The sequence below is a fragment of the Durio zibethinus genome, chromosome 14 (assembly GCF_047325235.1).
Source record: "Durio zibethinus cultivar Kanyao isolate XHJ-2024 chromosome 14, ASM4732523v1, whole genome shotgun sequence".
Lineage (NCBI taxonomy): Eukaryota > Viridiplantae > Streptophyta > Magnoliopsida > Malvales > Malvaceae > Durio > Durio zibethinus.
Window position 1 is genome coordinate 25711649 of NC_143175.1, and position 19200 is coordinate 25730848.

General features: G+C 38.9%; 5 protein-coding genes and 1 pseudogene across 9 annotated transcripts; 1 reads left to right on the plus strand and 5 right to left on the minus strand.

Annotated features, from left to right (window-relative positions):
- Window positions 1–660: 660 nt before the first annotated feature.
- LOC149515197 (uncharacterized) lies at window positions 661–2978 on the plus strand. Of its 2 annotated transcripts, XM_089744176.1 has the most exons (3): window positions 661–1061; window positions 1673–1826; window positions 1988–2978. In XM_089744176.1, the coding sequence occupies exons 1-3, from the start codon at window positions 1056–1058 to the stop codon at window positions 2062–2064; spliced, it is 237 nt and encodes a 78-aa protein (XP_089600302.1). In that variant the 5' UTR covers window positions 661–1055; the 3' UTR covers window positions 2065–2978. The 2 variants fall into 2 exon arrangements, with proteins under 2 accessions (XP_089600302.1, XP_089600301.1); XM_089744175.1 differs by having other exon boundaries at window positions 661–1826.
- A 151-nt stretch (window positions 2979–3129) lies between these two features.
- On the minus strand, window positions 3130–5227 carry LOC111293868 (uncharacterized). Of its 2 annotated transcripts, XM_022886897.2 has the most exons (3): window positions 5104–5227; window positions 4624–4989; window positions 3130–4512 (listed from the first exon to the last, which is right to left on the minus strand). In XM_022886897.2, exons 1-3 carry the CDS (start codon window positions 5105–5107, stop codon window positions 3407–3409), a joined length of 1476 nt encoding a protein of 491 aa, XP_022742632.2. In that variant the 5' UTR covers window positions 5108–5227; the 3' UTR covers window positions 3130–3406. The 2 variants fall into 2 exon arrangements, with proteins under 2 accessions (XP_022742632.2, XP_022742631.2); XM_022886896.2 differs by having other exon boundaries at window positions 3130–4989.
- A 957-nt stretch (window positions 5228–6184) lies between these two features.
- LOC111293869 (uncharacterized) lies at window positions 6185–8833 on the minus strand (annotated as a pseudogene). The gene is made up of 2 exons (XR_016327892.1): window positions 7994–8833; window positions 6185–7901 (listed from the first exon to the last, which is right to left on the minus strand). The product of XR_016327892.1 is annotated as an uncharacterized LOC111293869 (transcript).
- Window positions 8834–9385: 552 nt separating this feature from the next.
- LOC111293746 (probably inactive leucine-rich repeat receptor-like protein kinase IMK2) lies at window positions 9386–14542 on the minus strand. The gene is made up of 2 exons (XM_022886669.2): window positions 10641–14542; window positions 9386–10242 (listed from the first exon to the last, which is right to left on the minus strand). The coding sequence occupies exons 1-2, from the start codon at window positions 12601–12603 to the stop codon at window positions 9668–9670; spliced, it is 2538 nt and encodes an 845-aa protein (XP_022742404.2). The 5' UTR covers window positions 12604–14542; the 3' UTR covers window positions 9386–9667.
- A 140-nt stretch (window positions 14543–14682) lies between these two features.
- LOC111293748 (PRA1 family protein B4-like) lies at window positions 14683–15608 on the minus strand. Its single transcript, XM_022886671.2, has one exon. The coding sequence runs from the start codon at window positions 15606–15608 to the stop codon at window positions 14964–14966; it is 645 nt and encodes a 214-aa protein (XP_022742406.1). The 3' UTR covers window positions 14683–14963.
- Window positions 15609–16964: 1356 nt separating this feature from the next.
- On the minus strand, window positions 16965–18994 carry LOC111295499 (uncharacterized). Of its 2 annotated transcripts, XM_022889004.2 has the most exons (4): window positions 18690–18994; window positions 17533–17733; window positions 17386–17444; window positions 16965–17231 (listed from the first exon to the last, which is right to left on the minus strand). In XM_022889004.2, exons 1-3 carry the CDS (start codon window positions 18798–18800, stop codon window positions 17391–17393), a joined length of 366 nt encoding a protein of 121 aa, XP_022744739.1. In that variant the 5' UTR covers window positions 18801–18994; the 3' UTR covers window positions 16965–17231; window positions 17386–17390. The 2 variants fall into 2 exon arrangements, with proteins under 2 accessions (XP_022744739.1, XP_022744740.1); XM_022889005.2 differs by lacking the exon at window positions 17386–17444 and having other exon boundaries at window positions 18690–18988.
- Between the last annotated feature and the right edge of the window lie 206 nt (window positions 18995–19200).

Sequence of the window (19200 nt, forward strand, 5' to 3'; positions counted from 1 at the left end):
TTAAGTGGAGAAGACTGAGCCCCACATCATACTATTGCGTTACAATATATCACATATTTTTCCATTAATGGAGCTGGCAATGATCAAAGTAATCGACAAGTGCTGCAATTACGCTCATTTTTTAAACATTAATCTGAAAATGTGTTCAATGCTCCGTGAAATTGAACCAAAGTTGAGAAAGATTTCTATGAAGGCAATTTTTTCTCAACTCCTTTAATAAATCAGCCAATGGAAGCAGAAACGTGTGGGTTGTTAAACCAATCCCGGACAGGCAGAGTTGGGAGTAAGCAGCTAGAGTTTCTGTGGAAAGAAAGTGATTAGAACTGTGTTATGTACTATCATAATCATTAATCAGAAGATTAACCAAAAAAAGAAGAAGTAATCATGAAGGGTAGAAAGAATTATTGAGTAGCTAGCCTTTGAATATTCAGCAGAAGAAGAGAAATAAATAAAACAAAGCAACTAACAGTGCAATTATTGTACAATTATGGCAAAAATACGGGTCCATTTATGAGCCAACCACGATTTACATGTTCAATTTCAACTAGTACCGTAGTCGGCAGAGGCGTTAAAATGACAAGATAAAGAAATCAACATAAAAAAAATACATGTATATATATATACACATACATACATACATATTGCATATATATGATATCAAATCTGTCCCTCCCAATTGTCAAATAAAGAGTTATAAGTTAGTCAAGTTTCCTCATGGCTCCAGGCGCTGTCTGCATTTCCCCCACGTTCTCTCTTCTGCTGCTATAAATACAGGCTTCTCTTCTTTTAAATACCTCACCAACATTATCAGAGCAGACTATTAACTGGGTTTTCCTTTTCTTTTTACTTGGTTTATTTATCCTTGCTCAGGGGAGTTGTTTTGTTTATGAAGCTATGATTAGTACCGAAGAATCTGTTAAGCTCAGGAGGGATAGCGCCATGGAAGATCTTGAAGCTTTTTGATATGTAATCTGATCCTCATTAGCGCTATCCATCCTGAGTTTCATCGGTTCTTCTTGCTCTTGCTTTGTCTCTCAGTCACTGAAGAAAGATTCATGTGGGTACGTAGTGCTGCATTCCCCCCCCCCCCCCATTATCTTCGCTTCTCTAGTCTCATACCGATCTCGATAGCAAATTTATCAAGTTTTTGTTGGTTTCTTTCTTTAAAAATGTGTGAGCTTTAAATCTCTGCTAGCGCTCTTCTTGTTCCTGTCTTCAAACAATAAAAAATAATAGTGATAACAAATCTTGAATATATGATATACTATTGCCTTATAAGTTATACCTACTTGATGTAGCAAGTGGTAACAAAGGTTGTGAGCTTGAAAGAGAATGAGTGATTGATTGCATTTTCCATTTATTTCTGTAAACATCTTTGGCTGGACAAATGAGGACGGGTGGTTCGGTTTGCCTTGTTATGTTTGGTTTTCTGTTTCCTCCTATGTCGTTTATTCTTGTCGCTTGACTGGATAATAATATCTAATTCTAACATCTATACATATGTGTTTTTGATGATTATTTGTGTGGATCTCCAATGGGGAATTGGCATTGGCAACACCCAGGGAAATGGGTTTTGGGTAGGCCACTGATTTTACTTTATCCTAATGGTAGAATGTATATGTGTATGTGCGGACGGTTTGAAATGGAAAGTAAAGAGGGGCTGTTGCTGCAGGATGGACAAGGTTGGAGTTGGAGTGGAGAGATTGACTTGTTTCGTAATTCGTGTAAGCTGCGGTTCAGTTGTTATACCAAGGCCGCCTGTTTTTGCAATATCTGCAATCCTTCTCTTTCTGAACTATCGGATAGTTTTAATTCCCACTTTCCAGGTGACTGTATTTCCACGCTCCCTTTCTGCTTCCACTAGAAAAAAACGTACGCCCAATGGGGTTGACATGATATTCGGATTCAGGGTTATTTCATCTTTTCTATTTCAAGTTACAACTTCTTACCCTGTTGATAAATAATGAATGACCTCAACTTGTTGTAGTAACAATGGATTGCGAAACATGGACCATCTTCGATGGATTTGAAGACATCCTCAGTGGCATGGGGCGCAAGGGATAAAAGTAAAAACTTTCCAAGTCCACCTATTGTTATTATTCTTTTGTTTTTAATAACCGTGAAAACAAGTGCGTGAATTGTTTACCAGCATGTGCGTCAATAGTTGCAAAAAGCAGACAGAGTTATGCCTCTCTGTCACCACGATCCATGTGTCTTAACTGGAAATATAGAGGAACCAGGGCATTTGAATTTTGATCTTTTCTTTTTTTTAGCCTTTTTTGGGCAAGGAGGGTTAATTTGTGGGCTTTCTTTTTTTTTTTTTTTTTTTTTTGGCTCTGAAATTTAAGGGCTTTCAATCAATGTTATTGGAATTTGGACTTAACGAAGAGTGAGCAGCTGTCCATTTTAATTTCAGCCTTTTTTCCGGCTAAGAATTGACATGACCAACGTGTCGAAGGGTGTGTGTATGCAAGGTTTGTTCCGGAGTTTTTCCTGAATGGCTGGCCCATGTTCTTCAGCTTGAACTAGGGATCCTCAATACCAAGGACAGTAGACTAGCAGGGCACAATGGGAACAAGAAAAATAAACTGAAATTGAAATAATACTGATAAGTAATAACCTTACCTTGCTATTCAGTTTCCATAGTAAAAACAAAACATGTTTTTTGGTAAAAAATAGGATGGCATTTAAATGGTTTGGAAAATTTGTAATTCTATTACAACAATCATCAGAGATAATTTTGAAGCTATTAATAAATTTGGATAAACCAAACTTATACAATACTCAATGAATTAATCTATTTGTTTAAGAATTTATTTTACATAAAAATGGTCCAAAAGATTTAAAAAATGGGCCAGATCCATGTAAACAGAAATGGGCTGATTTTAGAAGCTTCTGGACCGGACTTTAGATGGAATTGACCCGATTACATATGGCATTCATTAACTCTTTTTCACAGGCATAATCAGCAGTGCTTATTTGTTTACAGCTCTCACTTTACATATCTGTCATACTTTCCTTTATGGTGACTCAAGATTTTAGTGTTTCTCATCAAATATAAGATGTGATGTCCATTTCATTATTTGGCTTGACATGAGATATTGGGATTATGACCCTTCACACAGGAAGTAAAAAAGGAGGAAAAACAAATATTTACTTGCTCAGAAAATATAGTGAGAAAACATTCACAAGGACAAAGACAAAACCTGAAACAATGAAAAAAGGTTCAAAAAATAATGAACCCAAATAATCAGTGTGTAACATAGTAACATGGCTTCTGACAACATTCCTAAGATAAACAATATGGGTCTAACGAGATGTTTGGTATTAACTGCAATAACATGCAGTTACTAAAGATCATAGTCTTCATACTTCATCGGCCACATCATAAACGGCCCCAGAATTCCTAGAATCTACGCTCTGGAAACCATGAATCAGTATATTTTGTCCCTTCTATAAAGTCCAAATCAACATCAGGCGTCCAAAATTCCATCTTGTAATCTACACCAGGGTCTGTTTCGTTTTGGTTGAAGCCATCCTGTATCTTTGCTTCGGGCCCCTGCAGCCTGCCTCTTTGAAGGTGGTTCGTAGATGGAAACTCAAATTGATCAGAAATATTATCAAAATTCTTGTAGCTATAAAAGTCAGTAAATCCCCTAGGTTCAACCTCCACTTCTTCCTTTAATATAGGCGCTTCTGCTTTCATTTCACTTGAAGGCTTACAATAAATATCAGAGCTGAGGTTACCATCTGTATGCTCAGCCTGCAAGTTATTATCTTTACCAAAGAAACAATTATACCCCATGGATTCAATACTTCCAGCAAGTGCACCTTTCCAGTTTTCCCTCATTGCTGGCATCTCAACTTTAACATTATTAGGAGGCTCCGAGTCAACAATTGAAATGCTGGCATCTTGGTCTTCATAATTATCCACGAAATTGTGTCTAAAATTGAAGCCTATGTAGGCACTTGATATAATTCTTTCCGATGTCTCTACTTCTGATTCCATTTTGTTCCTCTTAAAGGGTGTCTGCGTATTATAATCATCAGAATCCATAAAACCAATCCTTAATTGGCATTCTTCATCTTTCAGCTCATTTTGCAAGTATCCATTTGCATCCTTGATGCCCTTAGAGTTGTGGATTCTCATAATGAGTTCATCATTCGTGGCTTCCTTTAACGTCTCAACTTCAATTCCATGCTCTCTATAAGGTTTGCAGTCATTCCTTGAATTGGATTCTGTTCCTCTGGTTTCTTTTGCGTTGTCCTCGGCTTTAAATTCTGTTTCCTCCTTTATATAAACTTGAGAACAATCACGTTTCTCCATCGATTTATCCTTTAAGAAGACGTTTGATTCTTCAACTATATGAAGCTCAGGAGACTGGGGTTCTCCAAGGGACGCAAAATGAATAGTTGATTCCTTAACTTTTTCGTCCTCCGAATTTAATATCGAAGTAGAGTCAGTTGAACATGTTTTAGTAGTAGATGAAGCAGGAACTTTGTTGGAGTTACCTATTGATTCCTTGGAATGATCAGGAAAATTGAGGCGAGCATAAGGACCATACATAGCTTTTGCAGCCTCGTCATAAGCAAGAGCTGCATCAATGGCATTAGAGAACGTACCTAGCCACAGCCTGTTGTTTCCTCTACTTCCGGCATCACCCCCGTTTATTGGTTGTCTAATTTCTGAAACCCACTTGCCCCAAATCCTTTGTCTTACACCTCTAAATTTGCATCTGGAGTTCTCCGGGCCTCCTTTCCCTACCATACACCCCTTTTTGGAACCTTTGGCCGGAACCTTACAAACCTTTTTGAGGCCATCGTCTTCGCCAAATTGAAGTTGGTTGTTATTGTACTTCTTCCACTTTTCAATTGTGTCCTCTACCGATTCACGTCCATTTCGTATCCCCCGAGGCTTCTTATTACTAGCTTTAACACTATCCGCCATAACAGAAGAGTTGAGTTTTGTATTCAACGGGGAACTCATAACTGATTAATAATAAACAAGTGAAAAAGCTGACAAGTTTCTGGAGATTAGGTACCAAAAGAGGAAATCAAAGTAAATATTTACTGAAGGAAAAGAAGTAGTTAACAGGAACTCACACATCAACAATCTTAGAGGCCTGTGTGACTTTGAAAGTTTTTGTTATAAATTTTATTACAGGAAGTTCAAGTTTAACTTCCTTTGGTTTTGGTATTTGTTCTACTCTGTTTTTGGGGTAGGAAGTGAGGTCACCTACGACGAAGTTGAGGATTTCTTCGGAACAAAGAAAAACACCTGTTCACAGTATCTGGAAGCATTTGGAGAATTTTGTTTTGTCTTTTTGATATTCCAGAATGAAAAATTTGGGACGTGGCATCCTTCCATTGGCTTTATAAGTGGGTGATTCGTGGCTAAACCCCGACCAACGTAGTTGAGTTCCCATTGTTTTCTTGGCGTGGAAGACTTGTCTTTTGTTTTAAGAGATTTGACCAAGTCCAGATGCTCATCTTTTCCTTTCCTGAAAGTTCCATTTAAGGGGCTGTTTTAACAACTACTTTTCGAAGTACAAAATTGCGGCTACTTTTGTAAAAATAATAATATATTATTAATATTTTTATATACTACTTCTCGAGAAGAAAGTGGTAGTTTGTAGTAATGTTTCTTTAAACTGGTCCGGTGGGAGTTAGTAGGTGGAAACCTCTTCCTTGTTCTTGAACCGCACATGGTTTCGTGATCTTGTTTCCTGATCCCTAGACAGACAGACAGACAGACAGACAGACGGACAAAGATGAAACTCTTGGCAAAGATAACGACGCCTTCTACATCTGTACTGAAACTTTACATTTCACAGGAATCCACTTCAACAGAGAGGTATCACTCCATCTCACTTCACTTCATTTGACCGCAATTTTCCATTTTTTGTATCATTCCCCTTCATTTTCCATTTTTTTTTAACAAGTCCTTGTCCACGAAAAACAAATAGTTTTAATCGTCAATCTAACCTTATTTGTAGCACAAAAACTACATCAACATCCTCATGGTAGAAAATTCTATGGCGAGAGCCAAATTAATTGAAAAAGTAATTAAAAATGGTTTTTAAAACATAGGTTCAATTGAATAGTTAGATTACATATGTCAAGTGGGATCATAAGCTACATAAATTTTTGAAAAGAATGCGTACCAAGATATGATCAGAATATATGCAGCCTCCTAAATGAATTTCATTTCTCCATCAAAATTCAAAAACCATATTTTTGTCCCAAATTACAGAATTAAACTTAAAATAGCAAATGCAGAAGAAAGAGATCAATGTACAAGGCTCAACATCATAGGTAGTATACAAATCCATAGCCTAGCTTTATAACCCTCCTGTGGTTGAAAGGCCACCCGAGTAATTTTCCAATTCATGAGGTATTGGCAGAAACGGTAGAATAAATCAATCAACTCATGCTCAATCGTCAAGAATGAAACCCAACCTTATGAAGCATCGAAGTCAATCATCTTTCATTATCAGCTCCAACATCAGGAATTTCTGTCTTCAAAGAGTCAGCTGGAAAACCAATAAGCCAAACAGAAGAGGAAATCAAATATTGTGAGTCAAACTGTTTCAGTTATTTTTTCATTTGGATTATTTTCCAATGAAATCTAGCCTACCAACTGAAGAAGAATCAATAGGTTCCAAAGTCTATCAAATGCACAATTAATTATACAATCCACTTTTAGCATAAAAAAGAGAGTGATTTTACACACCATGATATCAGCGACGAACTTTCTCCAAATTTCTTAATGAGTCATACCTGACTACAGAGCGAAACTGCTAAAGGGCAGAAACCACAGAAGAAACTCAATAGGATAACAGGTAATTTATGCGTTTAGTCATTACATCCCAAGCATAAAGTTTTGAACTCATAAAGCATTGTATTTGATTAAACTTATACAAAATAAAAAATTCATAAAACCCTTGAACGCATTGCAACAAAAACACAATAAGAATTATGCCCTTTTGTTTTTTTTTTTTTCTAACATTACAATTTTGCTTATCAATTGGCGGAAACAGAATCACATTTCTGAGACATAGATGAATAATCTCAAATACATGTGAGCCATAATACACAGAATAACACAACATTCTGTTGGCCCTCTGCATTTGCAGCTGATTTAAGGTAAGAGTTAAGATCTCTTAAACCCTTACAAAAGCACATGTCATGCAGCTCCAAAGATTCCTTCTACCAATCCTTTATCCTTACTGCCGGAAGCTTTCATGAGAACAAGGCAACTTAACATTGCCATTCTGTAGTTTACCCCTAAATAATGAGAATCTTCATCATGTCTTTCTTATACTAGTTTTTGTTTTATAAAACCATATACACAATTTTTCATAGTAATGCCACAGACAAACATAAAAGGCACTAATAAAGGAAGGTACTAGTTTCTCCAAATAGTAAATACCACAAATTATTCAGTATTCATAAAAATGGCAATAATCAAAATTAGACACCATTGAAATTCGCTAAAACAAGGTGAACTTCATAGAAGGTAACAGCACCATATATCAAGCATGTAATGGGGAAACAAACTGTATTATGCTATCCTTAATGCTAAGTTCATTTGTAACCTAACAAAAAAAGTTCAATCTTGAACTGAGCCGATACACTTTGAACTAGTAAGCCACTTGGAAACAACTAATCATGCAAGTAAACTAAAATAGTTTAGTTTAGCCATATGAAGAGATGCAACAATAAGCATAAAAATGTTGATGATCTAAAAACACAATATAAAGTAGGTTCATTTTGGGAAAACTAAATCAAACCAAATATAAGAAATTAGCTGGCATGAATGATCAAAAACAACAGGAAGCAACTATTTCACTCAAGCAGACCTACCAACTTGGTACCTTAACTTCCTATTTGTGATTTTCCTGTGAACAATTGATTTAGAAAATATCCTGAAATGCACAAAGAAACCAACTTTAACCACTCTCAGCGTAGAAAACAATAGTAATAAGCTCACCTGTTCAAGAACCTTAGCTGAGCTGGCTTCAACGAGCCTGGCCAAGCTTTCGATTTCCTTTAATCCAGCCGTGTAATTAACGGCTTCCTGTCCAATCAACCGGCTCAATCTCCCAATTTGCATTCCCTTGGCGCACATATCCAAATCCGATTGATCCTTTGCTGTTTGTTTCAATCCAATTAAATTCTCCTCATTTCTATCTTCATTCATCGCCGTTGAGCTCCTTAACTCACAGTTCAAAAAGGGGAGCGCAGAGCTCCGGCTAAACGACCCGTAATGCCCTCTGAATGCAGGCCCAATGTTGACTGATAGCGGATTAAAACAGAGGTTCGATGATTGGAACTGGAAGGCCCGATGCTGGTTGGTTTGGATGAATTGGTCTTGTACAGGAGTTGTGAAGGGGAGGAAAATTGAAGGACCGAAAAGGGAATTGAAGTTAGCGTTTAGGATTGGGAGAGAGAGATTGGGGATAGAAAAGAGAGCATGAGCGACGGAGGATTCGCGCATGGAGAGGCAGAGGGGGTTGTCCGGAGAGAGGAGAACCAGCCGATGAGGGGTTTGTGGTTAAGATGAGTCGGGAGGAGTCGAACCGGCCGAGTACGTCGTAGAAGGATAGAAGGAAGGGTAGGGAAGGAGAGGAAGCTGGAGATAGTGGCAAAGAGTTGCGTATCGGGGGGAGTTGGGGCAGAATCGTCGGGAAGTGAGGAGGGGGCGAAGTAAGTGACGCGGCCGAAGAGGAGGCCGTCCACGTGAGGCGTTGGATCATGGAGGCCAGTGTGGGCACTGGAATTGCTATATTCTGCAATAACAGATCGTCCATGAGGTGCAAAGCTGAGAGAAACAGAGACTCAGTCGAAGGTGAGGAGGGGGGGGGGGGGGGTAGAAGGCTGCTTAAAAGAGACCATATGCATTTCACTTCTCTCTCATCTCTCTCAGACAGCTAAAGAGGCAAACGACACCCGTTCGCTTCTACGTCGCGATGCTTACTTGGGATTTGATCTACAGAGAAAATGAAAAGTGGCTCCAATGGGGACTTGGGCTCAAAGCCTCGAACATGAGAGCTGTACTTGCTTTGTTTTTATTTTTATGGGTTAATTGGGCATTGGGTTTTTTGCTGTCTAATGAAAACCAAAACATTCGTCATTCACTCACAATTTTCAGCTTAGTCTGTCTGATACTAATATTATATAATATAGTACTACAATATTCATGGAGCATGAATGAAATGAAGAAGTAAAGACATGATTATAGATAGAGCAAGAAGATATCACTAATCACTATGACCGTGAATGAAATCTAGGTAATGAACCACAGCTTGATCATGTAAAACCCCCGCGATTTCAATGTGGAAATAACATGTATCATAATCATGATTTTGCTCTCTTAATAACATAAACATGAACTGCAAAAATATTTTATTTGTCCTATTAACATAAAAAAGAATACTCATTCTAAACAACTTATATTTACATTCACAAAAAACAACAAATAGTAATACGAAGAATCAAAGAATCTGTTGACTATAATTGAATTTCAAGTTTAAACCTCTCCTAATTCTGTGTAAACCCTTTCTTATTGCTCCCTAAAATGTTCTGCAAACAATGTAGAAACTTTATTCACTTGTTGCTGGAACTTTAGCCCCATTATTACCAGACCCAGCAGTTAGCCCCATTATCACCAGACCCAGCAGCCACCTCTAATCTCTTCTAATTGCTGCACAACCTGCTGAACTTCAGGACGTGCTGCAGGTGAGGGATCAACGCAATGGAGAGCTAATTTCAATGTGTTAAGCAACTCATCATTTATGCTTGTTGTATCTCGCATAAGCTCCAAATCAAAAACTTCATTAGTCCACTCCTCTTTTACAATGGATGCCACCCACTGCGGCAAGTCCATGCCATTCATTGGCTCACCGGGGGATTTCCCTGTAAGAAGCTCCAGTATGATCACTCCAAGGCTGTACACATCAATCTTTGTACTGGCATTCTTGAGCTTTGAGAGTTCTGGTGCTCGGTAGCCGAGTGTTCCTGCAGTGGCAATCACATTTGTACTGGCAGCAGCAGTCATTAGCCGAGAAAGGCCAAAATCTGCAATGTGGGCATTGGTTTGCTCATCAAGTAGTATGTTACTTGATGTGAGGTTTCCATGAATAATATTTTCTTGGGTATGTAGGTAGTTCAATCCTCGTGTAACCCCAATTGCTATTCTCATCCTTGTTGGCCAATCAATGGTGGTTTCTGGCCCTCGAGCTGCACAAGAAATTCTACATTGTTAGAATTGAAAGAAGGATCATGGCAAACAGACATGTATGTAGGCTAATGATGACAGATTTCTCCCGATTAATTGTTGAATGAAGAATTGAAGTTAACTTTTGGAGCTTGCAAAAGCTTGATTTTAGTTTACTACAATGTACTTAAGTTTTATTTCTGAATGTCTCTCATAATCTTAAAGTAATAACCTCGATTTCTATTTCTATTTCTGGATCTTTCCATGTTTATAGATGTGTGGAGGGTCTTGTCCACGATACACAATTAAACATATCCTTCTTATTTTTCTTCTGTTTCTCTCCTAGAACTAGTTGAAGTATCTAACTGATTATGTATAGTGAATATGCATATACTTGTGTCTATACTAATTTTTAACTTACCATGGAGTAAAGATGCCAGACTTCCTTTGGGCATGTAATCAAATGCAAGAAGCTTCTCTCCTTTGGAACCCAAGTAATAGGCCCTAAGGGCAAGGAGGTTTGGATGGCGAATCTTTCCAAGTGCAGCAGCCTCAGTCTCAAACTCCCGCTGTCCCTTTGTAGTCTTCTCCCTCAACCTCTTCACAGCAACTTGATTTCCATCTTCTAAAGTTGCCTTGTACGCTGTACCATAAGTGCTCTTCCCCATAATCTCAGCAGTGGCACATAATAGATCATCAGCTGTAAAGACAAATGGACCATCAAAGTGAACTAATTTTCCACCCATTTCACCGCCCGCTTCAACTTCAGTGCCTGCCACAGGAACTGCCTTCTCCGTTTTTCCTATGGCAGCCCCCATTTTGCCACTCTTTTGTTTCAAACTAGCCTTTTTCTTAAGTAAGCAGCAGAGTAAAATGCAGCATAATGTTAACAGAATCGCTAGAAGGCCGCCAACTGCTATGAGGATGATGTCCTTGATACTAAGTTTTCTGTGATGGTGTTTGGGTGCCTCCACTGGTGCAGGTGAAAGATTGACAGCAGCAGGAGATGGACATAAGGTTGATTTTCTGTAGCCACAGAGCTGAAGATTGCCCAGAAAAGAGCTTGAATTGAATTTTTTGGCGAGGAGAGATGGGACAGCACTAGAGAGATTGTTGAAAGAAACATTGAACTGACTAAGATTGGCTAGGCTGGCAAGTGAATCCGGTATTTCTCCAGTAAAATTATTTCCAGATAAATCTAATTGGTAGATGCCAGATATGTAGCCAATAGTTGCTGGGATATGGCCGCTCAAATTATTATTTTTGAGGTTGAGCACTGTAAGGTTTTGCAGATTGTCCAATGCTTCTGGGATTTTGTTATCAAGGCGATTGCCCTCTAGATTTAAAGAAACAAGAGAGGAGAGATTGGCAAAGCTAGAAGGAAAGCTCCCATTGATAGCATTGCTTGATATGTCTAGCATCTGGAGTTTTGAAAGTTTCCCTAGTTCATAAGGTATGGTTCCAGTAATCTGGTTATGGCTTAAAGAAATGTGTTCAAGTAAACTCAACTTGCTCAGGGAAACTGGAATTGTTCCAATGAGGAAGTTTTGATCAAGGGTCAAGAACCGAAGTCGGTAAGAATTGTTTCCTGTTCCAACCCAAGTATCTGGAATAGAACCAGAAAGATTGTTATGTTGCAAAGCAAGAATAGAGAGAGAAGGTGACCTGGTGAGACGAACTGGGATGGAACCCAACAAAGAATTGTAGCTCAAATTAAGTATATATAACCTAGTAGAGTTGGCAAGACTAGAAGGAATTGTACCGGTTAGTGAATTGTTACTCAGATCAAGAGTTTGAAGAGCAGGACAATTACCAACTGAAGGAGGCATGGAACCTGAAAGACGGTTGTTGAAGAGATACACTCTTCTGAGATTAGTGAGAAACCCAAGAGACCAAGGAACTGGACCGCCAAGAACATTATCGTGGAGGCTAATCTTCCTAAGAGCTTGAAGCTGACCAATCTTCTCGGAAATGCGGCCACCTAGTCCCCTCCAAGGAAGTTGGAGAGCGACCACCTGTCCCTTAGAACACTTGATTCCAGCCCACCTACCTGAGCAAGCTCCGTAGCCGCTGTCATTCCAGCTGCGTACGAATCCTTTGAAGTCGATGAGTTCGCGTTTTATGGCTCGAAGAGCTTGATAATCAGCTTGGGTTATAATTACCCCATCCCAGTGCTGGCCTGAAACAAGCTGAGACGAAAATGGTAGCAGGAACAGAAACAAGCGAGCAAAGAGGAAGAGCTTGTTTCTAGACACAAAGGGGGATATAAGTTTCTTATGTGGTTTTATATTCCATTTGGCCTTCTCCGAATCTGAAATATACGTTTTAAGCATAGATAGGAACAGGTATGAGCAAGATTCAATGAAGAGACAAGTATTTTCCATGAAAATGCAAGGGAAGCAGAAGGAAGGAGAAGAGATAAATTGGATATCCTCGTCTTTTATCTTCTCTTTTCCTTGTTTCCCTTTATAGATGCAGATATGAGATGAAGAGGACAAGGGTGTTTGGAGAAAGATGAAGAAGATGAAGATGAGAGCGTAAAAGCGAAGTAAGGAGAAATAAAAAGGGAAAGAAAGAAAGAAAGAAGTAGGGAGTCTTGTTCTACTGCGGGAGACAAAGTCAGTAGAGATGGGAGTGGGAGGGGGTCTTCATCATCTAACATAAATTCTAACGGCTAGTTTAACTTCCATACCATAAAAATTGGTCGTCGTCTTCTTCACCTTAAGAAGAATACGGGGGGTTAGTTCTTGCTGTAACGGCTATATTTCATTGGACCCACGTCATGTTGTATTTTATAAAGCTGAATTCACATGCCACGTGGATATGTCATCCCGCCGCAGTCTTTGCCGCTTTCTCTATAGTTTAAGAGATCTTTCTCCTGAATCTCAAAACATAATGGCTACAATTGGGATTTGGATATGGTGCTAGACTGCTAGTACTTTGTATCTACAAGGAAGGAAGGGATCTCATTTAGCATATTTGCTCTTAAAATTTATCAGAATCACGAAAACAGTAAGATCAACGCCTATTAAGATTGATTGAAGTATCTGTTTATGTAATGATCGGATCCCTCCATCGTCAAGAAGAAGGGGCAAAAGGTATTAAATCAAACCATAAAGGCATTAAACCCAACCACAAGACCAATTCTGTACTTAACAATGCTTGGTCATAGGACCAAACTACAACATTCAACCATCCTAATTGCACATCAATTAGAATGGTCAAAAAGTATTAACAAAAAACAGTGAATTGATTTGATGCACATTTTTATCCCATCCCACAAGAGTTCAACACAATTGCATGACCATGATCACAACTATCATCAGATTAAGATCTGTGCAACAAACCATGACAAAAGCAAGAGTACAACTCTGATCCCACTACTAATCTTTAAATGAAACCAATTCATTCAATTTAACAAACAAGATTCACACCTTCGACAAATGATAAGCACAAACCATGTGGGAAAAAGAATCCATATAGCATTTTCATTACAAGAATGGACAAGACTGAACTCCCAATAAAAGTCATTCTAACAAAGAAAATCAGGAAACGATTAACTAAAACAAGAATATTAAAGTATAAATTCAAATGTCATTAGATGTTTTGAGATCATTCTAAAGGTTGACCCATCAACATGTGTACACATAACTGCATCAGACTGGGGCCACCATGATCTATCATATTTAATAACTTTCCTGAACATAAAATTTTCAGTTGCAGTGGAAATTAATCTATCAATAGTTCATAATTAGCATGAAACTCTGTGTAAAGGAATTCGGAATGGTAATGTTGTAATTGGCAAAGATATTGCAAGAGTTATCTCAACCAGTATGCCAGAGCACCAGAAACCAGTAAAGAAGACCAAATACTCATCCTCATCCACATACATGAAACTGCATAGCCACAGTTTTTTTCTAACAAACAACATACCAAGAGAAGCGGGCATCTGGAATAAAATCTGATATACCTGATTGCAGAAGCCTATAAGCATCCCTTCCCGACCCTTTAACCCAAAAAGCGAAGGGAATTAAATTCTCAATGCTAAAAAACACTGAGGGCCCATATTCAAAACATCATCCCTGATTTATAACTAGAGAGATCAACCATGAATATCATAGTAGAATACCCCACTGGGCATCATGCAATTTGATCTTTTTACCCTATTTCATATGTCTCAGGTTGCCAGTTGCAACAAATAAAGAACACTACAATTTGTTAGAAGAATCAACCGTATGCATACAAGCCGTATAGAAAAAAGTATAAGCGCCATTAAAATGTATAACAAAGAGCTGATTACGACTAGCTTTCAGTGACTTTTAAATTAACTGATTCGGGTGATTAAATTATCCTGTTTCTAAATGCAAAGAGGAAACCTTATAGGAAAGGACATATAATCATGATCTATGCACAGATCTGACACTAAGGATTCTCATAAAGTTGTCATAAACACATTCACTAGATACAGAATAAACGATATGATTTCTACGTATGATCTGTGCCAATAAAATGGATTACAACTTTGAATCATGGAGTCTCAATTGACGCACCAGAATAAAGTATCTAATAAACCAGATCCAAATCCATTTCATCAATATTAACATAAACCCTATTTCATAAAATGGGAAAATTTTGCAAAAATTTATTGTCCAAAAAAAGGGAAAAATTGAATCAATCACAATTGAAGCGATATTGTACTATCCCTAGAGAACAAGATTCAGAAAGACGGATGATTGGATCAGATTCAGACACGAGCGGCAACAGCAGGGGCAGCGGTAGCAGCGGCATTGGAGGCAGCACCACCTAGGAAGGACAAGAAACCAGTGGCTGCTGGTTCTTGCTCGTCCAAGAAGAGATCCTCTGGGACCCTGAAGGCACCGTGAGCACAGACGAGTCCGATTCCAACCATGAGAGCAGAAATGAGAAGAGATCCAACAGTGGTGAGGAAGACAACGAAGACGCTAAAGATGATGAGGATACCGAGGGTCTCGAGATCGGAGAAGGTACGGCCGCAGATGACGAGAGGCTGGTCAGCAGGGCGGAAGAGGTAGAGGAAGATCCAGGAGCAGAGGAGTCCTAGAAGGAGGAGAAGGGAAAAGGGGTGGGATAGAAGCGAAAAGGCAAGAATGAGACCAATCAACGAGAGATAATTGACTCGGAAATACGAGTAATTTTTGCGGACACGGAGGGCGGCTTCGGAGAAAGACTCAGGCTTGGAGAAGGCGGAACGATCAGCAAGTTCGGCCCAGGGACGACGCTGTGAGAGGCCGTTACGGAGGGAATCATAGAGATTGGAGATAAAAGTGCGAAATGCAGGAGTGGCGACGGGTGGTTGGGATTCGGATTGGGCAGTGGAGATTGGAAGGACGGGTGGAGCTGAGGAGGACATTGCGGTTGGGAGATGTTTAGGAGGGCCGGAGAATGGCTGTTTTATTTGGTAAATTGATTGGGCAAGAGACAGAGAGGTTTTTGGAGTGGGGATTTAGATTTCGACTTATGGCGTAGGGGGAAATAATGAGAGAGATGGGATGGGATGGGATAGGGGAACCAAATTTTGTGTGTTCTTCTTCGTCGTTACGGATCGCCGACAGTCATCGCAAATTAATTTCGCTTCATTCTTACGTTCTTCATCCACTCAAAAGTTGACACGCCATCACTGACTCTGTTTTTTCTACTGTTTTGGGTCGGTTAATTTGCCAAGCCCAATAAGAATTGGTACAAACAACAAATAAACTAATGAGACATCTGTTTCCGACCACCCTTTTAGCCCAGGAGGGACCGCGATTATCTTAACTTTTTGGGCTTGTTCATCTGATTTATCCGTTTTATCCCGGCACCAACAGTTTTATGATTATTTTATATATATATATATATGCGTGTGTTTGTGTATATTGAACAACCTAAATTCATTCAGATCAGAGGGACTACATATGATTTACAGGCAAGGACTTGCTAAGCAAATGTAATGGATCAGTGAGTGACGAGTTCTGAACCAAATTATCGTTCCACCACTTGACACCATCGGTTCCCTAAACCCTTCATTCATAATCATAATGTACAGTTGCAACCCCACCTTTTTTGTTACTTCACAGTCACATAAAGGAATTAGCCACACCAAATGTGAAATTAAGCAAAGTATGATCATTGACTTTCAAGATTGTTAGTATTATACACCAGCAACATTAGCCATCATCTCTCAACCAGGCAACTAATAGATCAGTCAGTATGTGAAAGAAGGTAACTTTCTCAACTTCTATGTAGGTTGTGCTTACATGCATCGTTTGCTCTGTGTATAAACCACCACCGATCCCATTATTGACATGAAATAGCATCATGTAATACCCACCAGTCATAGTATGCCTTGTTCTAGCAAACTGACACTCTACCTAATCTGTTTAAAATACCTGTGCCTACCTAGCTTCTCGACAAAGAGCAGCATACCAAATTTTTTCTCCCACTAAACCCCCAATCTTATCATGAGCCATGACCCCTCAATACCTAAGTTAAACAGCTGGGCTCATAGCTCCTCCTTGCACTGTGCAAGAGAGCTTGTGCAAAAATACCCATGGACACAACAATATGAAGAACCTAGAACATCAATCCAAGCTCCACATCCAAGAAGATTAAAAGAGATAAAAGCAAAAGGAGAAGCTACGAGGGTATAAGAATGAGCTCAAAACTGTCGCTATAGCAGTATAAACCATAGAGCAGATAGTTAAACATCATCTCGAACAGATCAAAACAGTAGACTGAATTATGTGCCATAATTTAATATAGGCTACTGCCAAGATAACATAAAGTTCCATGCCAAATTATTATGCATTAACGTCTGCATATCATGTTCCTAAGAAAACACAGAGATAAACATGATACCATGCCAAGCTTTACCAAATATTTTCTACACTAATTCACCATAGAAATAGAGCATTCAGAATGGACAATATCAATTTTTTCAGAAATTCATTACATGCCAGACTCAGAAAGTGGATCCATTCCATCCAAAGTTGGAACCCTGCAAAAAAATCAAAGTATCAGCACTCTCAAGCAGCAAGTGCCACGAATGAGCACTAAATATTATCACAGGCCAAAGAAATGGCATCAATTGGACTAACAAGAAAGCTAATGAGAGCAATGCTCACAGTATGAAACAGAAAAGACATATTTACATTATCTAGTGCTGGTGTAAAGCATGCAAACACTGTGCATATTCTTGGCTTTGATGTGCCTAAACAAACAGGGAAATGCAATGAGTAAAGACAAATAGATGACAATGACCCATCCTCTTGAGAATTAACAAAGAAGAGATAGCCTGCCTTAGTATCATAGAATTTGAGGAAGAACCGTGACTTAGGCACTTGCAGTTTGGTTTCAAGTATTGCAGCAATTGCAGCACTTAATTTCTTGTTCACATCTGGATTAAGGCCACCAATGGATACCAACTCGCCATAGGCAGCAGGCTGCTCAGTACCACCAAATGACATGGGCACTGAACCCTTCAACACAATCATCACATACTGCATATCAAGAGCCATATGTTACATGCCATGGACGAACATGCAAGACTGAGAACAGTATAATGTTGCTTCTAGCTTGCTAATAAGAGGCAAAAACAACAAAGGAAGAGAGCAAGAGTATTTGAATAAGAACATGCTTGAATCAAGTGTTGTAAGAGATGCCAAGTGTCTAACAAACCCATTCACAAGTCTTATAAAAAGCAAATGAAAAACTGAAAACATGTAGAACAGTAAAGCATTTACTACATGCTTGATGAACTACAATGTACACAAGTAAAATAGAGAAGATGATGGTAACTATTATGATATGAACATGCAGAACTCTTCAGGCATCGGCCAGTATCCAGCCTAAATTTGATGAACTTCTTATGTTACACTTGGAATGACGTTCAGAATTGAAAAAGGCGAAAAGATAATTTAAAAACAAACGAATTCGCGCACATGTATATAAGCACATATCAACAGCCTCTTTCAAACAAGAAACAGAAGCAGAGTTCAGAATAATGCATTCATACCTGTGAGACAATTGAATTGTTGCTCTTTTCTGCAATTTCCAATTGGAAAAAAAAAAAAAAGGTGAAGAATCAAAGGTACTATTTAGCTTAGAAGCTCCACGATAAGATATGTATCAACAAGTCTTTCTTTAAAGGGATCTTAGGACGATACAGTGCAAAAACAAAAAGTCCCGGTCTTAGCGGCTACTTAAGCAAGCAAGCATGCATAAGCGTAGTACCCTCTGAAGACCCCATTCCAAAAAAACAAAATCCTTAAGTGGTAAAGGGTTTTACCAAGTAGGATACATACTATGCACCCAACACCGAGACTACAGAACCATACCAAGACCGCAGTATTTCCCATTTTAATAAAGAAATTATTAAATTAAAGATTCACAAATTACATTCCGATAAAATAGAAATCGAAAGTTGTAATAAAGAGAAGGGAATCGAGAAACATACGGCCTCAGGTTTGCCGATGAGTTTGGCAACCGTAGAGGTGGCTTCAGAGAGGATGGCGGAGGTGTCAACGTTATCCAGGTTCACGTTGGTTGAAAGGTTGAGGCAAGGCATCTTCTGTTTCCCAGCAGTGACTCTGGACTCTTCTCTCTTCTCCAACTACTGCTGCCACAGGCGCCCACACCGATTTTCGACTCTCTAGCTCCGCTATCCCTATCGTAAAGCGGCATCAGGAGCAACACAACTTTCTAGTTACCCAAAATACCCCTTCAATTCCTCAGCCAGCCAATGGGCCACCGCTCCTCGTAACCGAAGCTAATGTGGACCCTTAATATTTAATCTGGCAAAAGCACTGTGGGCTTGGCTCTATTCTGTCAAGTTTTTCTAAGCCCGTAAAAGAATAAATTTGTATGAAGTTATGCAATTTTGCTCATTCATAAAACGGTTTATTAACTAAATGTAATAATATTTGATTTTCTTCAAAAACTACATCTAATTTTAGTAATATATATAT

Excerpts from the sequence above, each read along its gene's own strand:
- LOC149515197 (XM_089744175.1), top strand. The coding sequence starts at position 1,535 with ATGGGGAATTGGCATTGGCAACACCCAGGGAAATGGGTTTTGGGTAGG. Across the intron at positions 1,827-1,987 it reads TTTTAATTCCCACTTTCCAG|TAACAATGGATTGCGAAACA; the intron begins GTGACTGTATTT and ends AACTTGTTGTAG.
- LOC111293746 (XM_022886669.2), bottom strand. The coding sequence starts at position 12,603 with ATGGAAAATACTTGTCTCTTCATTGAATCTTGCTCATACCTGTTCCTA. Across the intron at positions 10,243-10,640 it reads TCTGGCATCTTTACTCCATG|CTCGAGGGCCAGAAACCACC; the intron begins GTAAGTTAAAAA and ends TTTCTTGTGCAG.
- LOC111293748 (XM_022886671.2), bottom strand. The coding sequence starts at position 15,608 with ATGTCCTCCTCAGCTCCACCCGTCCTTCCAATCTCCACTGCCCAATCC.
- LOC111295499 (XM_022889004.2), bottom strand. The coding sequence starts at position 18,800 with ATGCCTTGCCTCAACCTTTCAACCAACGTGAACCTGGATAACGTTGAC. Across the intron at positions 17,734-18,689 it reads TCATCGGCAAACCTGAGGCC|TATGTGATGATTGTGTTGAA; the intron begins GTATGTTTCTCG and ends CTTGATATGCAG. Across the intron at positions 17,445-17,532 it reads TCAAATTCTATGATACTAAG|GCACATCAAAGCCAAGAATA; the intron begins GCAGGCTATCTC and ends CTGTTTGTTTAG.